Genomic DNA, 19,101 nt, shown 5'->3' on the forward strand with positions numbered 1-19,101 from the left:
CTGTGACATGGATACAGTGGTTTAACTGCACCCACTGTTTACCTCCTCTTTTTAACTTACAAATCAGTGTAAAAATATTAACCGGTTCTTTTTCTCCAAAGAGTCTTTGCCATATCAAAATTTCTTTTCTATAAAATTCCACAAATAATTCATTTATTAATGAAAGCAGCTCCATCTGTTCAAATTAATCAAGTTTATTTGGTTTTAAGTGTTGTTTTGTGGTTTACCAAGGCTGATTTTGGATTTTGTCTTTAGACATTCTTTTCTGGGAATACTCAGTAGAAATATACCAACATAAATATATAAAGTTACACAGAAGGTCTATTTTATTATTTTAAAGTACTTTGTACAATTATTTACCCAACTGCAGAAAGTACAGGCTACTATGAAATGGTAGCATTTGTATCCATTTTAAACAACAGGAGAAACTGTATGATAACACCTGTAAAAAAAAAAAACAAACCAAAAAAACCCCCAACAAAAATCCAAAACCCAGTAAGAACAAGTGCTATCACATTTACCATCTCATTCCCCATCCTTCTTTGACATTATTAACCCAGTCGCCCGAATACCAAGAGGTATGTTCCTGATCATAATACATGGTACCCTGAAACAAACAGTATAGTCAATTTAAATACCTAAATATTCTTCTACATTAATAAAACATCACATACAAATCATATAACACGCATGTAATTACACTCTTACTTAGAGTCACTTTGAGACACTGTACTGAAAGCAACTGAAGTGATAAAATTAAATAAAAAAGCAACCTCTTTTGATGAATATTAGTTAAGACCTTAAAAAAGACCAAGTGTTCAAAAAAACCCATATTACATTACATCAAAGTCCACGTTTCTCAAACCACTTGGAAATACTTTCAGAGAGCTAATTTTGGCAATTTAATCACAGTAGTCACTCTGAGGAAGATTAGTTTTCTGACCCATTCAGAATTCAACTTCCAACAGTAGTTCTACAGCATTAATTGTTCTGTCTTTCTCTGTCCGATAGCCTCCTCTCAGAACAAACTGGTCAGACCAGTGCACTGGTGACCATCCACAGCAGCCTGTGTGATTTTAATGTCTCATTAGTGACAGAGAACAAAACCACATGTGATTAGAATGGATTTTCCTCACAGGCTGAGTATTGGTCTTCAAAATGTCAGGCCCAGAAGACTGTCTCAATCTGGATGCACAAAACGGAGACAGATAAAAGCACTACTTGCCTTTGAAAAGTTGGACCTAAGTGTTACTTACACTAGATAAGGCAGTCTTAATTGTAATTATCAAACTTGGTTGGCTTAACACATTTGGGAGGTGGGATCACTTTGTCATTACTGGGAAGCTAATTGTTCTGTCATTGTTATGTGGCTACTGATGCAGCTGTCAGTTTTGACTTTGTCATCATCTGCTCAGAACAGCATAAAGAACAAACCACATAATAGGCCAATTACTCTTTTAGGATACCACTCATCCCTTTTACAACAAACAAGGTCCCACCTCAATTGTTTTAATTAGCATTCACAACTTCAGAAAAGATCCTTAGAAAAAACAAATCTCTACATAGGGTAAGACCATGCAACAGCACAAAACATTTTTGCAAAATGTTTGCACAAAGAGTGCTTGCTGTTCTAGAAGGTAGTCACCCAAGACCACGCTCTCATTTGGTGTTCTTACTTACCTTTCCATGTCTTTTGCCTTTACACCAATAGCCAATGTAAGAAACAGGACAAGTACTGCTCCTGAAAAATCCAAATCCATGCCTAACTCCATTCTTTATTGATCCTTCATAAATGCTGCCATCGTTCCATGTATAACGGCCATTAAACATCTGCACATTCTTAACAAATGTTCCCTAAAAGAATAAATTAGAACATCTAAAAAACTAGATGTCACTGTTCCCCAACTATCTGGGAGAACTCAGGCTTGTGATTGAAATCACTGCCATAGTTCTGCCTTTGCCACCCATACTGTACCAATTACTGCAACTTACTTGCCTTGAATTTGCACATCTAATTGGCTGTAATTGTGTTCAGTTTTAAGTAAAATTGCACTTTACCTCATACTTCACTCCATCAGTCCATGTGTAAGTCCCTTGTCCATGCATAAGCCCTTCAGAAAACATGCCCTTCAAAATGAATAGAACGGCATCGTTTGCAAATTTATTAACGCAACTGAAGTCTACAGTGACTGTCATTCTTCTGAAATCTTACATATTAATTCCCCTCCAACTACTAGTTTCAAATTAAGACTGTCAATGCCAGAAACCAACACAGCTTTCAATGCTTACACATTTTGAGTGCTCGACCTCCACCTACATTAAAAGAGCAAGCCTGCCTGTTCTAGAGAAAGAACCTGATCCACTACTACTTTGGTTTTACATTTATACACTCACCTTATATGTATTTCCCCCCTCAAAATATGCAAATCCTTCACCCTCATACAATCCGTGGACTTTTTCACCTTCATAGCTACAAGGAAAACAAACTAAAGATGAAGATTTCAGGTCCCTGCCAGTAGACCTAAATCACAGCAGACATGTAATAAATGACCTTTGATTTACCATGGTCTACACATAGGCCAGTTGTTGCATCTTGTGTACAAAAACAAGCTACAACAAAATTTCCAACTTTTTGCACCTTCCTTATAATATTTCATGTAATTTTCATGTTGCCTCAGACCCATACTTCTTTCAATTAAGAAAACAAATTACATCGGTAGCTTACAACCAGGCAAACCTGGTCAGTACGTGAAACATTACATATAGCCCCCTTGAACTACAAAAGGAACTGGTTAACACTGCCATTCACTTGTTTCCTCAGTTTAGGATATTCTTAAGGGATATGAGCAGCACCAAACATTAAAAGGCAGCAACAACAGAACATTAAATAGCTACATTTTCTTCACCAACTGTCTGTATACTTAGTCAAAACTTCACCATTGGTGAACAAGCTAAAAGAATGAGGCTTCTGGCAGGCAGAGCGTGCCAGCAACACTCTAGGATGCAAGAAGGCAGTAGAATTCCACATGTATCAGTCTCGTAAGGTGTGATGGCTACTAGGTCTGAATAACCCGATTCATTGCCTCAAATCAAGAGTCAAATCTGTGTTTGTATGGCAATGGGTATGCTAGAGATACTTAAAGAAGAATTCATGACTTCACTGATGTATTTGTAACAAGCATACCTTTTCACAATAACTTGAGTAAGAATAGGCTCCTCATAGTATTGAGGAACATCTTGGACTGGAGGTTCCTCTACCACCTCTGGTTCTTTATCCGTTATCACTGGATTTGCTTGTGTTTCTTCCACTCCATTCATTAAGGTCTGCAAATCTGTCAGCTTTGTTGAACTACTCTCAGCTATAGTATCTTGTGCAGGGATAGGAGGACGTACAGATTTTTCTGCTTTCTTGCCATTTTTCTTCTTATCCTTTGCCATAACTACTGTATTGTCTCAATGTGTATTTTCTTTCAGAACGTTTACTGTCTCATGTAAAGATTTTTCCCCCCATAATCTATTTGATTAAAAAAAAAAAACAACAGTGAACTACATGAAAAATTATTAATCTTAATTATTATACATGCACATATTTTAAGTTATTTCTGTATTAACAGTTCCTCAAGACAATGGTTTCAGCTTGTGGTAGGCAGACCGCAAGGCTAATTCACCGCCTGTGAATTACCTCTAAGAGGTCTATCGAAACCACGACAACAGAAGTTGTCAGTAGATCTACTTTTGCTACATGGAGGTCTCCATCTTTACTAGGAGATTTTTAGGTGTCTAGATTTAATCACGTGGAAAAGTTGAAAACCATTTCTCAAAGACAGGAGTATGGTGAGTTTCTTGAAAGTCGCAGCTGCACTAGTATTATTGATTTAACTTGCTTGCAAAGTTCTGAGCTGCAGATTGAACAACACAGAATAATCACCACAGCTTATAAAGTTATTTTGCCAGTTAAGAACTACTTGAAGGTTACAGGACTACTCGAACAGCTGTAATCACAATTCCCACTCATTTCACAGACTGATCATCACTGCTTTGGAACACAACAAGAATCAAACGCCCGTGCTGCAGTGGCGGGGGCTGACAGGGACATCCTCAAGCAACCGCCATGTTCTCACCCCTGCTTGCTTCCAGCCAACGCCTCGTTCCACTCGGGCAATTACAATACCAGGTCAACGGCGCGAAGGGCCCGAGTGGGACAGCGAGAGACGGCGAGGGCAGCCCGGTGCTGGAAGCCCTTTCCGCCAGACCCGGAGCCCCCCACCGCTGCCCCAGGCCGCCGCCGCCCGGCGCCTCACGACCGCCGCCGCCCGGCGCCTCACGACCGCCGCCGCCCGGCGCCTCACGACCGCCGCCGCCCGGCGCCTCACGACCGCCGCCGCGCAGCCGCAGTGCGGCGATGGCCGCCGTAACCGTACCAACCGCCCCGCGGCGCCCCGCCGCTCCCCGTCGGGGACGGCGCCGAGCCCGCCCTCCCGCCGGCGAGGGACAGCCCCGCCGGGGGTCCATCCGGCGGCGGGTCCCGTCCGCAGTGCCCCGGACGCCCCACGCTGCGTTCAGGGCAGCCACCTCCCCAGTAGGCAGCCTAGCCCGGCCCTGAGGAGAGCCTGTCCTTGCGTTAAGTCCGGCGGTTAACCCTGCGTTACACAGGACGAGAGGGAAACGGCCTTGTCTGGGTTCGTTTTAACACGCAGAGAGCGCGGCTGCGGAACAGCGGGTAGCAGGCGGTGCACATGTTCCACGCAGAACACAGACAATTTATTCGCGGTACTTGGCCCGTTCCCACTCACGGTGACAGACAACGTGTGTACGGCTTCTGCCGGCGCCCGCCACGCCAGCCGCAGAGCCGAGAGAAAGGGCCGGCGCTGCTCTGTGCACCGGAGGAACAGCAGCAGCACCGCAGCCACGCCGCGCCGTGAGCGGTGCACGGAGGCGCTAAGGAAAAGGCACCAACGCACACAAAGATTTCCTGGGTCAAATCTTGGTCCTACAGCGGTGGAAGAGCTTAGCTATTTGCTTTAAGGGGTTTCTGATTCAAAAAGACCATTTCCTAACTATTTTGGTGCTACTGAGAGAGAATTTGGACTGACCTGAGTGGCAGTGCCTGGTGACACAGCTTTTTACCCTTCATTCTCAGAACAGGAATCCCTGTTCTTGAAAAAAATGTTTGGAATATGGATGGGAACAATGGTAACTAAAAGTAAATAAGCCAGATGAATTATTCTATTCAAGCCTTAAACACAAATACCAGTAAGTTAATCATTAAAGGCAATATTAATGCTTGAAGGAATCATCTAATGAAACCCAGCTTTAGTATAAGGTAAAAAAAGTATTTTCACTTGTGTATCATTTACATTTTCTTTAAAATTACCATATACAGGATATAGAAACATAGAAAGTTAAATGTTGGTTTTATGGCATTACTAGAGACAAATTCACATTCCACTTAAGAATCAGTGTATTTGCTATAAATGAGGTTCACCTACTCTTGATCTTTATATATAAACATTTATATTTATTTTTTAAAAGTCTTGATTGCAAAAAATAAGTAACACATTGAGTAAATTGCAATAAAAGAAACATTATTTACACATGAATTCCAGTACGTTGATATTGTTGACTTGATAGGAATAACAATGAAACCCTGCTGAATGCCTTTAAGTGCTATTGTTTTCAAATTTGAAGACCGGCTAAAATTTTTTTACTCAAAATAAGAGTCATGATAAAAGCTCAAAATATCACCGAGAATTAAAATAGGAAATGTTAATAAACAGAAACCAACTTATTCTGGTGAAATCAAGTCTAAACTAACTATGTGTCTCATAGTAGGCCTTCCATGGGGGCAGTTCCAGGGATGCTCAATCTCACCCATATGTGTGACCAGTTTTCTCATTTCCTGCACATTCAGCGCAGTTCCAATCATCACCTGCAAGTAAAAGCAAAAAACCCCAATTATTATTTTCTTCCTCCATAATGACAACCAACACAGATAAGAGCAGTACTTCGGCTACTAGAGCAAACACACCGTGCAAGGCATTAAAAGCACAAAGACCTACAAAATGAACAGAAGAGCACACACATCTAAGTATGTTCGTAAGTGCACTAGTCTGAAACAAAATAGAAAACTACCAGATATTTTTCCCAAGTTACACCAGACAAAAACACAAGGAACAAAACAAAGGATATTAGCTGTTGACACTCAATAGTAAATAAACTTCCCCTGCAATATATATATAGATACAGCCACCTGTAATACAACAGAAAATACAGTATTTATTTGAAAACAAGCATCAAGTGCTGTACTTACAGACTTTCTGCAAGCTCGAGAAGCAAACATCTGTCTGACCCTGGAGGGCCTACACATGACTCCAGGGCAGTCACTTAACATGAAGATCAGCTCATCTATGTCTTGTGGACCAAAAGTCCAGTTTTTGCTTGTTGGCAGCGATATTAGTTTAACTCTTTGAGTTACAGGAGCTGAAAGATTTGTAGTAATTAATGAAAAAAGAGCATTACAGGAAATTACCACTTCTTGAGAGAAAAATTGAGAAACTACTTTGGTACATTAATAGGATGTAACCTGCATATATGCAAACGTTTAGTCTTTTGATGGATGTTATTAACTAACCATAGTGATAACTATGTCAGATATCCTTTCAACATTAACAAAAAAAATTGCCTATAAACTTGAAAGCAGATAGACCTAATTTCTGACAAACCTTTCAATTTCAAAGAACAAATGGTTTATGAAGCTATTTTGAAGTTATGTGATTACAAAATAATTAAGGATTTTTTGTTGGTACGAGATTGATAATTAATAACATTTTACGCAAAAATTGGAGACTCTGGAATGAAAAATATGGAAAAAGTCTGTAGTGACTTGCCAAATAGCAAAGTGGTAACACACAGCACTTTCATTATTCTTGCTGTGTAAGGAAAACAGTAAGGACCTTGCAGGTTAGGCAATGCGCTCAAGAGTACACAGCAAGTCAATGCTAAAGCTGTAAGGAAAACCAAATAACATTATTTACCAATGGTATCTATTAATTTAAAATTACTAGATTTATCATTTCCCTGCATCTAACCCTGCTGCGACCTGCAAGTGTACCAGTATAACACATCCAGAAAATACGCATCCAGCCACATAGTCAAACAGTGACTCCAAAGAGTCTTCAGAAACTTCTATAGAAGGCTGGTGAGATACTCTACAATGTTCTGTTAAATACTGCAAAGAGACCGCAGAATCATAAGTCTTAAAAACCAAACAAACCATACACCATAATACATATTATTTTGAAGTTTCTGATAATCTACCCAAAGAGATTTTTACATAATAAATGAGATGAAACTGTTGAACATCTTACTTCCAATAATTCTGGCCCAAACTCACCATTTTCATCTATGACAAAATCAAACCCATTTTTTCTGAATATTTCCACATTTTCAATCAATACAGTTTCATTTACAGCTGTTAAATTGAGATTCTGAGGCCTGAAAGAGAGAGAAAAATATGGTATTGCATAGGCACATAGTGCAGACCACTTAAGACAAGTTTCAGAAGCAATGTAGAGATACTAATACAGAGCTCTCTATTAAAACATTTCACTTTGCTGTGTTAAAAAAAAAACCCTCACTACTGAACACACCACTTCCAAGTCTACTCTGCACAGTTAAATCGGTTGGGCAGCACTCCCTGTTGCAACAGCAGTCTCCAATATCCTCACTGTATGACCGTGCTTACAAAACTGTGGGTTGCCATGTAAGCCCACTGTGAAATCTGTTTGACCGCTGACTTACTGCATAGCTACGACTGTATCTGTGGAATTTATTTTTCATGTGAAGATTAACTCTTCGATACACAGGATATAAAACCAACTTTTGTCTTAGGTGCTTTGAATATGTGAAATGCTACATAAGTATAATCATAGACATCCTTCTGAAACACTTAATGAAACTTACAAATTATTATTGTTAAAACACTGAAAATACTTACGCTATCAGCTTCTGACCTTGAAGAACAGTGTGTTGTTGTAACATCTCAAAGTTGTACTTCTCATCGGTAGCATGTTGGTCAATTATGAAAAGATCAGAATTCAACTTTGCTATTATAAACCCTAAATTGAACTGGCCAATGATTTCCATTTTTGCAAACATTTCTTTACTGCATATAGAAAATATAAACAGATTATAAATTACACCTCATCAGTTATCATGCTAGACTGTAAAACTTAAAAACATCTTTTTCTCCCTTGCAGAACACACTTTACATCAAAAAAAAAAAAAATCTCATTTAAGCAGGATATGAACGTGAAAAAGTACAGTTATCTGCATCTGCCACTGACTGATGAGGTAATTTCTGGCAGAATACAATCCATCATTAAGACAGGAATCATTCAAGATTCTCCCATTTTAAATATAGCCACTGATGATAATATAATAAAATTAGAAATGGGCAGTATGGTGATAGTCCAACTGAATAACACTGAAGGCAGCATCACAGTTTTGAAGTAAGGCAGCTAACATATTTGCCTTCTTTTCAGAATTAGAAGGCTTTCCTAACACTGTTTTTAATCCAAAATTAACAAGACATGCACTTTTATTGTCCGGTGACCACCTGAATGGAACTTATTTTCACAGCCATGTCCCACCAAATTTCAAATTCACATTAGGGAGAAATAGGAGTTATGGTGTCTTTTCAGAGCGTTCTCATCCATCATGAAATTTGGTGTTCCTCTGACTACACTGCAAATTACAAGTCTGAACCAAGCCAAATCTATGATATCTGTGGCCTTTTTAGTGTCTTTTTCCATAGTCCATTTGCACTTAGTTCAAAAGGCTGCTCTGTCAGGTAAAATAACTTGTCAAATGGACATTTTAATGGCATAAGTTAAATAAAAGATATATCCAAAACTAACAAGTAGATATAAGCCTCTTGCCCATCCCCCAAGACAGGTCTTATATTCTTCCCTAACTGTTTTTATTAACTGATGAATACAATATGTTAAGAAGGTGAAAATACCTGATCTCTTTTCTTAATTCATCTTCCGCTACTTTATTTTCTCCAGGACTAATCTTTGCTTTAAATCTTCTGTAATTTTGTGTTTCTGTACTTTTCCGTTGTTGCTGTATTACATTTTTTACCTTTTCTACCAAGACCTTCATTGAGAATTCAAGTGGCACGGTTTTCTTTTTAACTTCCACCAGTACATCAACACTTGGCATATAGTTCCCAGTATTCTTCACTTCAGGACATTTACCTGCCTTGAAGTCATCTGCTTCACTTCTAAAGCTCCTGCTTTTAAAACATTTTACTCTTGGGGAAGAACTATTGACTTCTTGAGAAAACTTATTTTGATTAGTCCAGTCATTCACTTGATTTAACTTATGGTCAGCGCCCAAGTCTTGAACATCACGTTCCAATGATTTCTCACTACATCCAACAGTTTTAAGACATTCATTTTGAAATTGGTCTTCTGAGCTACAGAATTCTTCTTCAGGATTAATTACACTTTCTGTACTGATGCAGCTCCCAGCTTCTGGTGTACTACATGCGGCATCTGACTCAGAAGTGCTACAGAATCCAGAATCTCCATTATCTTCTAATTTTCTCAGATATCTGCATGGAACTGACATCTTTGAGTCCATCTTATGACAGCTCTCAGACTTGTTACTCAAGACTGCCTTGTGAGTCTTTACAGTACTCAAAGTGGTATCAAGTGACATTTGTCTAGAGGAGCTGTGCTGCTGTTTTACCTTTTTAGGGCTTTGAAAATTACTCTCTGTCACTTGATGGAGAGAGAACGACTCCCTTAATCTGGCAAGAGTCATTATTCTTTTTCCTTCACCACTTGGATTTTCAGTCTCAGAGTCAGGCAGCATTTCTTCCTGAGGCTTTTCTGTCTCTTCAGGAAGTGTCTTCTTCAAGTTGCCTATTAAAACCAGAATAAAGAATATTTCAAGATTCTAAGTTAGCTGGAAACATGAAATGACGTGCTTTGGTAAAGGGAATGAAAAGAGAGGTAGAAAAATAGCAAACTCCTCAAAGGAGCCCTTAAGCTTCAGACAAGCAGTTACATCTTTAAGAAACTTAACGGTACTTCTGTGAATGAATTCGTAATCTCTTTTTAAACTGGAGCAGCAATTAGTCCACTCAGCATGTTTATTTTTATTATTAAAAAACTTTAATGACTGACAATGAAAAGTGAATTGCTCTTACACTTTAATGGTCACTATAAAAGGCCACTGACAAGGTGTTAAGGAGATGACAGAATAGATACTTGTAATGTATGCGATTTGTAGATAATTAGAGGACTTCAGCCTCACAGACTGTCAGTGTGACACATATTTTACTAAAGATGAATTTAAAATAACAGTAAGAATCAGGCTACAACTGATTCTATGTTAGTAAAAAAGGAAATTAGAAGTTCTGTTGAAAGCAATGAGGAGGATGAGGTGGTGTTAACCCAGAAAAGCAAATTGGAAAGATTATACAGTCACAAGAGAATCAGCAATTTCTGTAGTTATCATAAAAGAATAAAAATTCAACAAACTTGTACTCAAATTTCAGATTTCATTTATGAGACCTTAACCATTCTTTCTCAAAGGACATTTAAATAAAGGAAACTGCAGATATCTTCCAATATCTTGGGAGAAATCTTTTTCAAGCATTATCGATTAATTTTGTTTTAATTTTTTCCCCATAAAGTTGACTGTAAATCATGTTGTGCTGGCATGCGTAATTTCCATAACAATCACTTAGTAACTTAGGGTCCTCCTTTATTATATGATGTCAATAATCTTTCAATGTAAGCAATACATGAAAAATCTGCCCTGAAAGGTATATCAATTTGCAGCCAGATATTTTCTTCCATTTCTTCTTTGAGTTCTTAAAACCACATTTTTCCATTTTCAATTCTCTACCATATATAAAACAGAACTTTCACATTTTGTGTCCTACCTGCAATGTCCAAAAGTTTGTGATTGACATTCAGTTTGTTAACATCACTACCAAACATCTCCATCAGAGAAGTTTTTAAAATTGCTAATAAAAGCTTTTCCTCCTGAAGTAAAATTTGCCTTTTGTCTGGAGTTACATTGATGTCAACACACTCTAAAGAAAAAAGAAAAACAGCCGCATTATAGGTGAAAAATAAATAAAAAAAATTCCACCCTTGGATCAAAGTTTTCTGCCCTTTCACCCTCCATTTTTATTTCACAGGACTAAAACCAAAGCTACAGTTAACATTCACAGTATGTCTGCAAATTAAACTTTCAACTGTCTCAACACTCCAGCAAATAAAATAGAAGCTAGTTCTGTGCAATAACATGATACAAGTTTTCTTGGTTTTAAGCTAACCAAAAGATAGCCTTTTTCTCATTACGTGAGGTAAGAAGTTACTTCTGAGTACAAAAAAAGTGGAGGGGAAAAAGGTGGAACCACAGCTAGACCCTATCTCTCCCTCACCAAATGTAGATAAAAAAAAGGCCACAGTACAGGAAGTCATACAGATAAAAACTACAATATTCTCTAAATAAATACAATTTATTCCTCAATGAAGTTATCGCCTTTACTGAAGTTACTGAAAATTACTTGTAACTTACCAGAATCTACACAAATGTTAAGGACAACAAATGGATACTGGTGTTTATTGTATAAGTGATAAACTTCATTCACAAGTTTGACAACCTGCAGAGAAGGTGAAAAAACAATAAATGTCAATACCATTATCTTCTATTTCCCACCAGTATATGTTATTCAACCCCCTTCAAAACAACTAATATACTAAATCATGTCTTGGATGATCGAGCTTTTCTTCACACAAATAGATACAATGAAGACAAAAACTTGAGTCACAGGAAATTCCAGCATCAAGCCACAAATATATGCATCAGCTACTAATCCAGTGGTTTTCAGAGGACATTGAACAAGTCAGCACTGGTGACGTTAGAAAAATAAAAACCTCACCTTTGCTGGATCACATGGACGTTGGTTGATAAAGAAAAACTGTCTGTCTGTTGTACTCCTCCCAACACCATGATCACAACGAGAAATGAAGCCTGTAATACTGTTTGTTAATAATAATATAACAGTAAGGTAAAATGGAGGAGCAAAGCAAAAATAATTTTTCTGACTCTGAGCATATTTAATGGAAGAGTATTTTATAAGGGGCTAAAAGAAACACTATTATACAGCATCAATAAATACATATATGTATTTCCTCTCCCAATTCCTTATCTGACAAAGGCTAGATGTTCAGTGCCAAAAAGGCATCAGACAATTGAAAAAGTAGCGCACTCTGATTTCAGAAGAGGTGGCATTTGTAATTTTTCTGCTCTGAAGGCAGAAGAAGAGAGGTCAGTTGTGAACTGCCATTGGTCAGATATTGATGCATGTGTTTGCCGATCTCATGTGTAGTGAGAGATAAAAAAATTATGCTTTCTTAAAGTGAAGGGTTATTTATTTACACAAACTGATTCACATTCATCTTATATCATTTCTCAGTAACACTACTGAAGAAATACTGGTATAAACAATGGATACAATTCATCTGTCCAATTATTCAGAGCACTGACGAAGGTGACATTCAGCAGAAGATTACAGTAATATATAACTAACTAGGACAAGGAATAGTAGTTTTGCTTTTCCCACTCATCATAAATCAAGTGATGGTCTTTCCCAAACTGTATACTAATATCTACTATCCTGTTCTTAGTTATTTTTAATCCTATTAACCACCACTTTTTTTTTTTTTTTTTTTACATTTTGGGTTATGGTAAAATGCCACTGGCAACAGTGGTTCGTACTTTTCTAATTACCTGTAAAGATTTTGTGGCATGTCAGTAGTGTTGAGTCCGTATTCTTCACAAACAGCTTCATTAGGAGGTAGCTGAACAAAAGGAAGGAGGCTCTGTAACTAAAAAAAAAAAATAATAAATAAAATAAGAGAAGGGAGTGAAACATTAAACTTGTATAGATTTTTTCCTTTTATTTTATTGTTGTTAGCCTTATAATCTATTTGATAAAATGGTGGGTTTTTTCAAGTTTGCTGACCAAGTCAATTACTTAAAATACCCAAACCTACTAGAAGACAGTAGCACTGCTTACTGAGAAACAGAAACAATGCCTTAATGAATGGCTGTTCTCATCCTTTGATACCACTATTTTTGCCTAAGTTATTTCACAGCCCCTTACTTTAAAATGTACACAGACAGAACAACAAAATGATTGACACAGTTTGGACTCTCCAGCTATATACATATGACCTAATCAAGTTCTATGCAAAAACAAAAGGCAAAAAGAATAATATAAGTTTCTTTTGAAAGAAGAAGTTATTTGAATCACAAGCTGCCTAAGTACAGGTATGTTTATCACAAACATTTTCCCAGTCATGCCACTATTATTTTTCTGTCATTAGAGCATCTTCTACTGGTTTTACATTTAAGTATTTGATATTATATATGCAGGCTATAAACTAAAGATTCTATTCAGATATGCTGGTCTTGGCTGGGATGGAGTTAATTTTCTTCACAGTAGCTAGAATGGGGCTATGTTTTGGATTTGTGCTGAAAACAGTGTTGATAGCACAGGGATGTTTTAGTTACTGCTGAGCAGTGCTTACACAGAGCCAAGGCCTTTTCTGCTCCTCACCCCACCGCACCAGCGAGGAGACGGGGGACACAAGGAGTTGGGAGGGGACACAGCTGGAACAGCTGACCCCAAATGACCAAAGGGAAATTCCAGAATGTATGATGTCATGCTTATCATATAAAGCTGGGGAAAGAAGGAGGAAGGGGAGGATGTTTGGAGTGATGACATTTGTCTTCCCAAGTAACCGTTCGGTGCAATGGAGCCCTGCTTTCCTGGAGATGGCTGAACACCTGCCTGCCGATGGGAAGCGGCGAATGAATTCCTCGTTTTGCTTTGCTTGAGCGTGTAGCTTTTGCATTACCTATTAAACTGTCTTTATCGCAGCCCATGAGTTTTCTCACTTTTATTCTTCTGATTCTCTCCTCCATCTCACTGTAAGAGAGGTGAGCGAGCGGCTGCATGGTGCTTATTTGCTAGCTGGGGTTAAACCACATCAGACAACACTCAATTTTCAGCTATGCTTGTTGCTATGTGGCAAGACAAAGTTACATCTTTCATCTAGTCTTTCAGCCACAGCATGAACAGGCTTTGAAATCTCTATATGAGCACTGTGAAGGGAGGAAGTGCTTATCAACAACTAGCAGCTGTCAACCACTCAATATTCCTGATGGTTGTAATATACGGTTGTAGGAAGGATGTTTTTATGCTTTTTTTCATCTTTGCTTTCTTCTAGAGGATAACAACTATTTTTGTAGCTATTATTTAGAAAGCGTCACAGTCCATACTTCTACAAGGGCTGACTGCAATCCCATTAACAGTTAACCTTTAGGTTAACCAGAACACTAATGAAACTTAGTTTCACAGGAAGAGGTTGAAAAAAGCTAGAAACACCTCAGTTTTCTGTTCCCCAATTAGACTTTCACAACACAACATTTTTATGATTTTTTTTAAATTGCTTGTTCTTGTGACATATAGACCTTGGTGCCCATACTGTTTTTTGAAAGCACAAACCTCCAGAGGCTTGCTGGCGTAACAGCTCATAAACTGGCTTCAGAGAGATATTAAGCAGTAACCCTTTCTCCTAAATAATTTCTCTTCCTTCAAAACATCTCTAAGCAGATTTAGAAACTTCAGGGGAATCCGTGGAGGCTGAACTGTTTCTCCTTTTTCAACCTGTAGGTTGTGCTAGAAGCCAGCACATGCTCCATCCTCTTACGGTTTTTAAAGGTTTCCTATACCCCCTCTATTTATTAGATACTAAAAATCTCTTTATTCAGCTATATTATCTTTCTTTTCAATAACAAAAGTAATACCTGTTTTTGCCCAAACACTGCTCCAATATTTTCCTTTAAACTAGGACTTCCAGTAGTTGATACCACAGAGCTTTTTTTCCCTTGGCCAACTTGATTGGTGCAGTTAATCCGCACTCCTTTTGAAACAATACAGTATGCCTGCAATACCTGGACCATTTTTGCATACTCCTATTAAAGAAAAAAGAAAGTTCACATTTATATGAAATGTCTCTTTTTAAAACAGAAATTTATAAACAAAACATTCAATATTTGCAGGTAACACAAAAAGGGGGTGGTGGTAATATTTCTTTAAATCTTTACAAACTAAATTAAAAAAAAAGTGAAAAATAGCATACTTAAAAACAAAATGCATGTTTACAAGATTGATATTTAGACATAACACAGCAGTCCCTGATTTAAAAATACACAACAGTGATCATGATATTGGTTCTTTTCAAAATCTGAAAATTTGAGAATGTACCTCTAGAACCAACTATTGCAAAACAGAAGAGGAAAGCATACAGGAAGACTGTTTTCTTATTTGATGAAGATATAAGACAGGCACAAAATAGTCTGACATAATCAATGTATTCTGCAGAGAATGGAGTATCATTCAGCAGTGCATAAATTCTAGGGTATGACACTCCTTTGAAATAATAATTTCTGATCTAACCTACCTTTTTAATGTTTCTTTGAAATTCCTTATGCCGCACCGGCAAAGTATAAAATAACTGCTGTATGTTAACAGTTGTTCCTTGTTGTCGTGGAAAAGGAGTTTTTTGAGTAATTTTACCATTGTGATCAAATACCAAACGAGTCCCAACCTTTGCAGACTTATGACAGGTAAAAATGGTAACATCACTAATGGAGGGAAAGAGGCAACAGAATTACTTACAGCACTGCATTTTCTTATCCATTCCTCATGACCTAATCAGGCATAGAAACTACATCAATACTATTAATTTAATTAAAATTAACTCTTCACCACAAACAACTAAAAACATACCTGAAGAGTAGTATAATATTTTCCTAGCTACAACGCAAACATTTTTATTTGTGTCCCTTTCATTCTTCTCCTATAAAATGCAATGTTAAAGTCTGGTTTTGTCACACACTACATTCCTCATACTAATACCTAACAGCTGAATATTCCTGATGCACAGAACTGTGTACAAAAGCTGTGCCATTTCAAATGTATAGTTTGTCTGGGAGGAGTTTAAATACAGTTTTAACGAGTTACAGCCTAGGAAACGCAGCACTTAGATATTATAGTGCTTCACGTCAGAGGATCAAACACTTATGCAAACAGACAGTTCCATCCTGCAAAGATTTGCATACTTAAGTAACGCTACATTTTATACATAAAAGGACAAATCAGACACTTAAAATCATAGAATAATTTCACATGTTTAGAATCATAGAATAAATTTGGATGGAAAGGACTCAGGAAGTCATGCAACCTACTGCTCAAAATTGACCTAACATTAAGGAACTAGAAGTTTCCAAAGCCTCATTTTATCAATAATGGTAAACTGAAAAGTCGGTTTCAGTTATTTTGGTGCATATAGTAACTTTCAACTAATAAGAAGTTTAATATTAATACCTTAATGCACACAGTGAACTCAGAGCTTCACCTCGAAACCCAAATGTTTCAACATGTATTAGATCAGAAAAATCTTGTATCTTTGATGTATAATGTTTCAGAGCTGGAAAAAGATATTTAAAATATATATTTCACTTTAAAATGACACTGGTCTATGCAAGTAGATTTCTACATGCATATCAAGAAGCAAAAAACTTCTGTATTATTAATTGTATTTTACGTAGTTATTAGAGACAAAATAATTAAATACCTAATGTTTCCTTTCTCCTTTTCCTATAAGCAAGATCTCTTTAAAATCCTTAGATACAACCGTTAGTCCATACTTACACCCAAAATTCACACAGCATTATTGGTATATGCATTACAAGATGCCTTGGAGCAGTACACAGTAGCTGCCTCTGCTACTGATGTACCTGTCCCAGATTTCGCCCTGCAAGAAAATGACTGCAGTGCTGTGCTGTGCATGGTATATAGTGGACAGGTATAAGAACCTATTCCACTACAACCACAGCTGAGGAGGACTCAATCTACACAATCAGTGCAGCACTAGTCACCAGGTAACTGAGTTAGTAGCAGCACTCCTGAACTTTCACTGTCCTGCAATAGTATGAGAAAGAGTTTCTGATGTAACATATACACATACTGTGAACACACAAAGTTACTGAGTAATAACCTATGGTGAAAGCGATCCCTACTCATGGTATGGAAAAAAAAAAAGAAGCGGGTATTTCTGTTGCAATGGCTAGTTACATTTATCATACAGTATTGTTTCTGCTCTCATTTGTTCAATTTAAAATTAGCAAATGGAAAATCTGACAGTCGGGCATGCAATGGCAGTTCACCTTCAGCAAATATTCAAGGTTATAATTCACCTCTCAAAAGCAGTCACTTTCACAAAGCTTGACTCCTTCAACAATGACTGATGACTCAACACGAATGAGTCTAAATGAACATTTATAGGAGTTTCTCTTCTATAATTATTTCTGTTCTTTGTTGCACTTAAATAAGCAGTCAAATCAAAGACTACTGCTGAGCTACAAAAACTATAACCACAATAGCACTACAGAAGTCCAGCCTAGTTTTGCCCAAGTCTTGCAGGTCATGCATTACGTAAAAGCTAAGTATCTGATAGAAATTATTAACCTTGGAAATCTGTTAAAAAAAAAAAAAAAGTAGCTTTCTCACTGAAAATATGCTTTCAAAATGTCCAAATATAAATCATGAAATAGGCTCAACTTACTCAAGCCTTCAAAGTTTTCCTCTTCCACTCCATCTCCATTATCTGAAACCTCTATCAGTTCTGCTCCATGATCTTTAAGTTTTATATCTACAAAATTGAGTAATAAAGTCTTTTAATTCTGTACATTCATACACAGCATTCAGCATTAATTTTGTCCTGCAAAGTAACTTTACCAGATAACAGTTTCCTATGTAAAGTCTGAACAACAAAAAAATCCTCATAGCTGTCAAAAGTTTGGGCAATCTAACGCAAGCCAGTCTGTACTTGCAGATAGTTGATCTTCATTGCACTTTTGCCTGAACAGTTATAACAGCTATCATCCTGGCAACTCTGGAAACTGCAACTGTGCCTTGAGCGTCTGCTAGCTTGAGGCCACTGGCTAGCAGAGCCTAATCACCACTGCTGTACAGGCCACGTACCTTATTTAGTGGCAAAAAGGGCTACAAATAAAGTAACCGACAAAATCACATGCTTCTAGGAGCTCAGCTGGAGCCTGGCAATCAAAATGCTTTATTTATCCGAGATGTAAAATCACTGCAAAGATGCTCGACCGAAATAGAAAGTATTTGCACAGATCTGTTAAAATCCACTCTGACAGAGGAAACAGAAGTACTTTAGAAGTCTATGAAATTTTACGACATTACAATGAGAAGGTTACCGATGTTGGTAGCTCCAGCATCCAGGCTGTTTTCCACCAACTCTTTCACGGCAGTACCAAGATTCAGCACAACCTGTCCGGAACAGATCCGATGAACGGACTTACGGTCGATGGGCTTGATGGCTTTGGCAGGCTGCAGGCTTTAAAGAGAGGAGGGAAAAGAAAAAACATGGTAGCGCAAAGCGGGCGGTCAAGGCTCGCCGCGCCTCGCTCGTCCGTTCCTCTCAAGCGAGGGCACCCACGGGCGAGGCCAGAGGGGGAAAACACCGATACCCCGGGGCGGCCGCATCCAATTGCGGAGCCTCCCCGAGCAAGCCGGGAGGGAAGGCGGGAACCGAGAAGCCGGCGGCGGCCGAGGAGGCCGCGACCGCGCCAGCGGCCAGGGCACGGCCCACCGCGGGGGAGCGAGGCCCCGAGCCTCCCGTGAGGAGAGGCGGCCCGGGAGGGGAGGGAAGACGGGAGAAGAGGGGTGCGACCCGCACCGCCGCGGGCCGGGCCCCGCTCCAGCCCGCCGCAGGGCAGGCGCTCACCCGGGCGCCGCCGCCTCCATCGGGACCCGGCGGGCCGGGCCGTCCTCGCCTCAGGATCCCCGCCCCGCAGGCTCCGCCCCCGCTCAGTCATTGGCCGCTGGAGAAAAGAGCCCGCCAGTGTCAAACAAAATTCCGACTCCCTTGGCACCAACTGGTCAACGGGGCTACCCAGTCAGAACCGGCAGCT

The 19,101-nt window shown here is 38.7% G+C and overlaps 2 protein-coding genes across 3 annotated transcripts in view; both read right to left on the bottom strand.

The window, feature by feature from the left end:
* LOC142045391 (radial spoke head 10 homolog B-like) overlaps positions 1–4,346 on the bottom strand; it is a 24,450-nt gene extending 20,104 nt beyond the window's left edge. For both annotated transcript variants that reach the window (XM_075058870.1, XM_075058869.1), the window contains exons 1-5: positions 3,185–4,346; positions 2,395–2,470; positions 2,059–2,127; positions 1,681–1,854; positions 522–607 (exon numbers count right to left, since the gene is read on the bottom strand). In XM_075058870.1, the coding sequence (XP_074914971.1) occupies positions 522–607; positions 1,681–1,854; positions 2,059–2,127; positions 2,395–2,470; positions 3,185–3,438 (659 nt within the window). In that variant the 5' untranslated portion in view covers positions 3,439–4,346. The remainder of the gene's footprint in view (positions 1–521; positions 608–1,680; positions 1,855–2,058; positions 2,128–2,394; positions 2,471–3,184) is intronic.
* A 1,070-nt stretch (positions 4,347–5,416) lies between these two features.
* On the bottom strand, positions 5,417–18,988 carry PMS2 (PMS1 homolog 2, mismatch repair system component). Its single transcript, XM_075058933.1, has 15 exons — positions 18,915–18,988; positions 18,385–18,524; positions 17,727–17,813; positions 16,487–16,589; positions 15,561–15,744; positions 14,905–15,072; positions 12,820–12,917; positions 11,969–12,068; positions 11,605–11,689; positions 10,961–11,113; positions 9,023–9,932; positions 7,997–8,164; positions 7,394–7,494; positions 6,311–6,480; positions 5,417–5,929 (listed from the first exon to the last, which is right to left on the bottom strand). Exons 1-15 carry the CDS (start codon positions 18,932–18,934, stop codon positions 5,786–5,788), a joined length of 2,631 nt encoding a protein of 876 aa, XP_074915034.1. The 5' UTR covers positions 18,935–18,988; the 3' UTR covers positions 5,417–5,785.
* Positions 18,989–19,101: the final 113 nt, after the last annotated feature.

The sequence above is a fragment of the Buteo buteo genome, chromosome 27 (genome assembly GCF_964188355.1).
Source record: "Buteo buteo chromosome 27, bButBut1.hap1.1, whole genome shotgun sequence".
Taxonomy (NCBI): Eukaryota; Metazoa; Chordata; class Aves; order Accipitriformes; family Accipitridae; genus Buteo; species Buteo buteo.

Coding starts and splice junctions, on each gene's coding strand:
- PMS2 (XM_075058933.1), bottom strand. CDS start 18,934: ATGGAGGCGGCGGCGCCCGG. Junction 12,918..14,904: donor CAGTGTTTGGGCAAAAACAG/GTATTACTTTTG, acceptor TTTTTTTTTTAG/TTACAGAGCCTCCTTCCTTT. Junction 9,933..10,960: donor CAAACTTTTGGACATTGCAG/GTAGGACACAAA, acceptor TGGTTTTAATAG/GCAACTTGAAGAAGACACTT.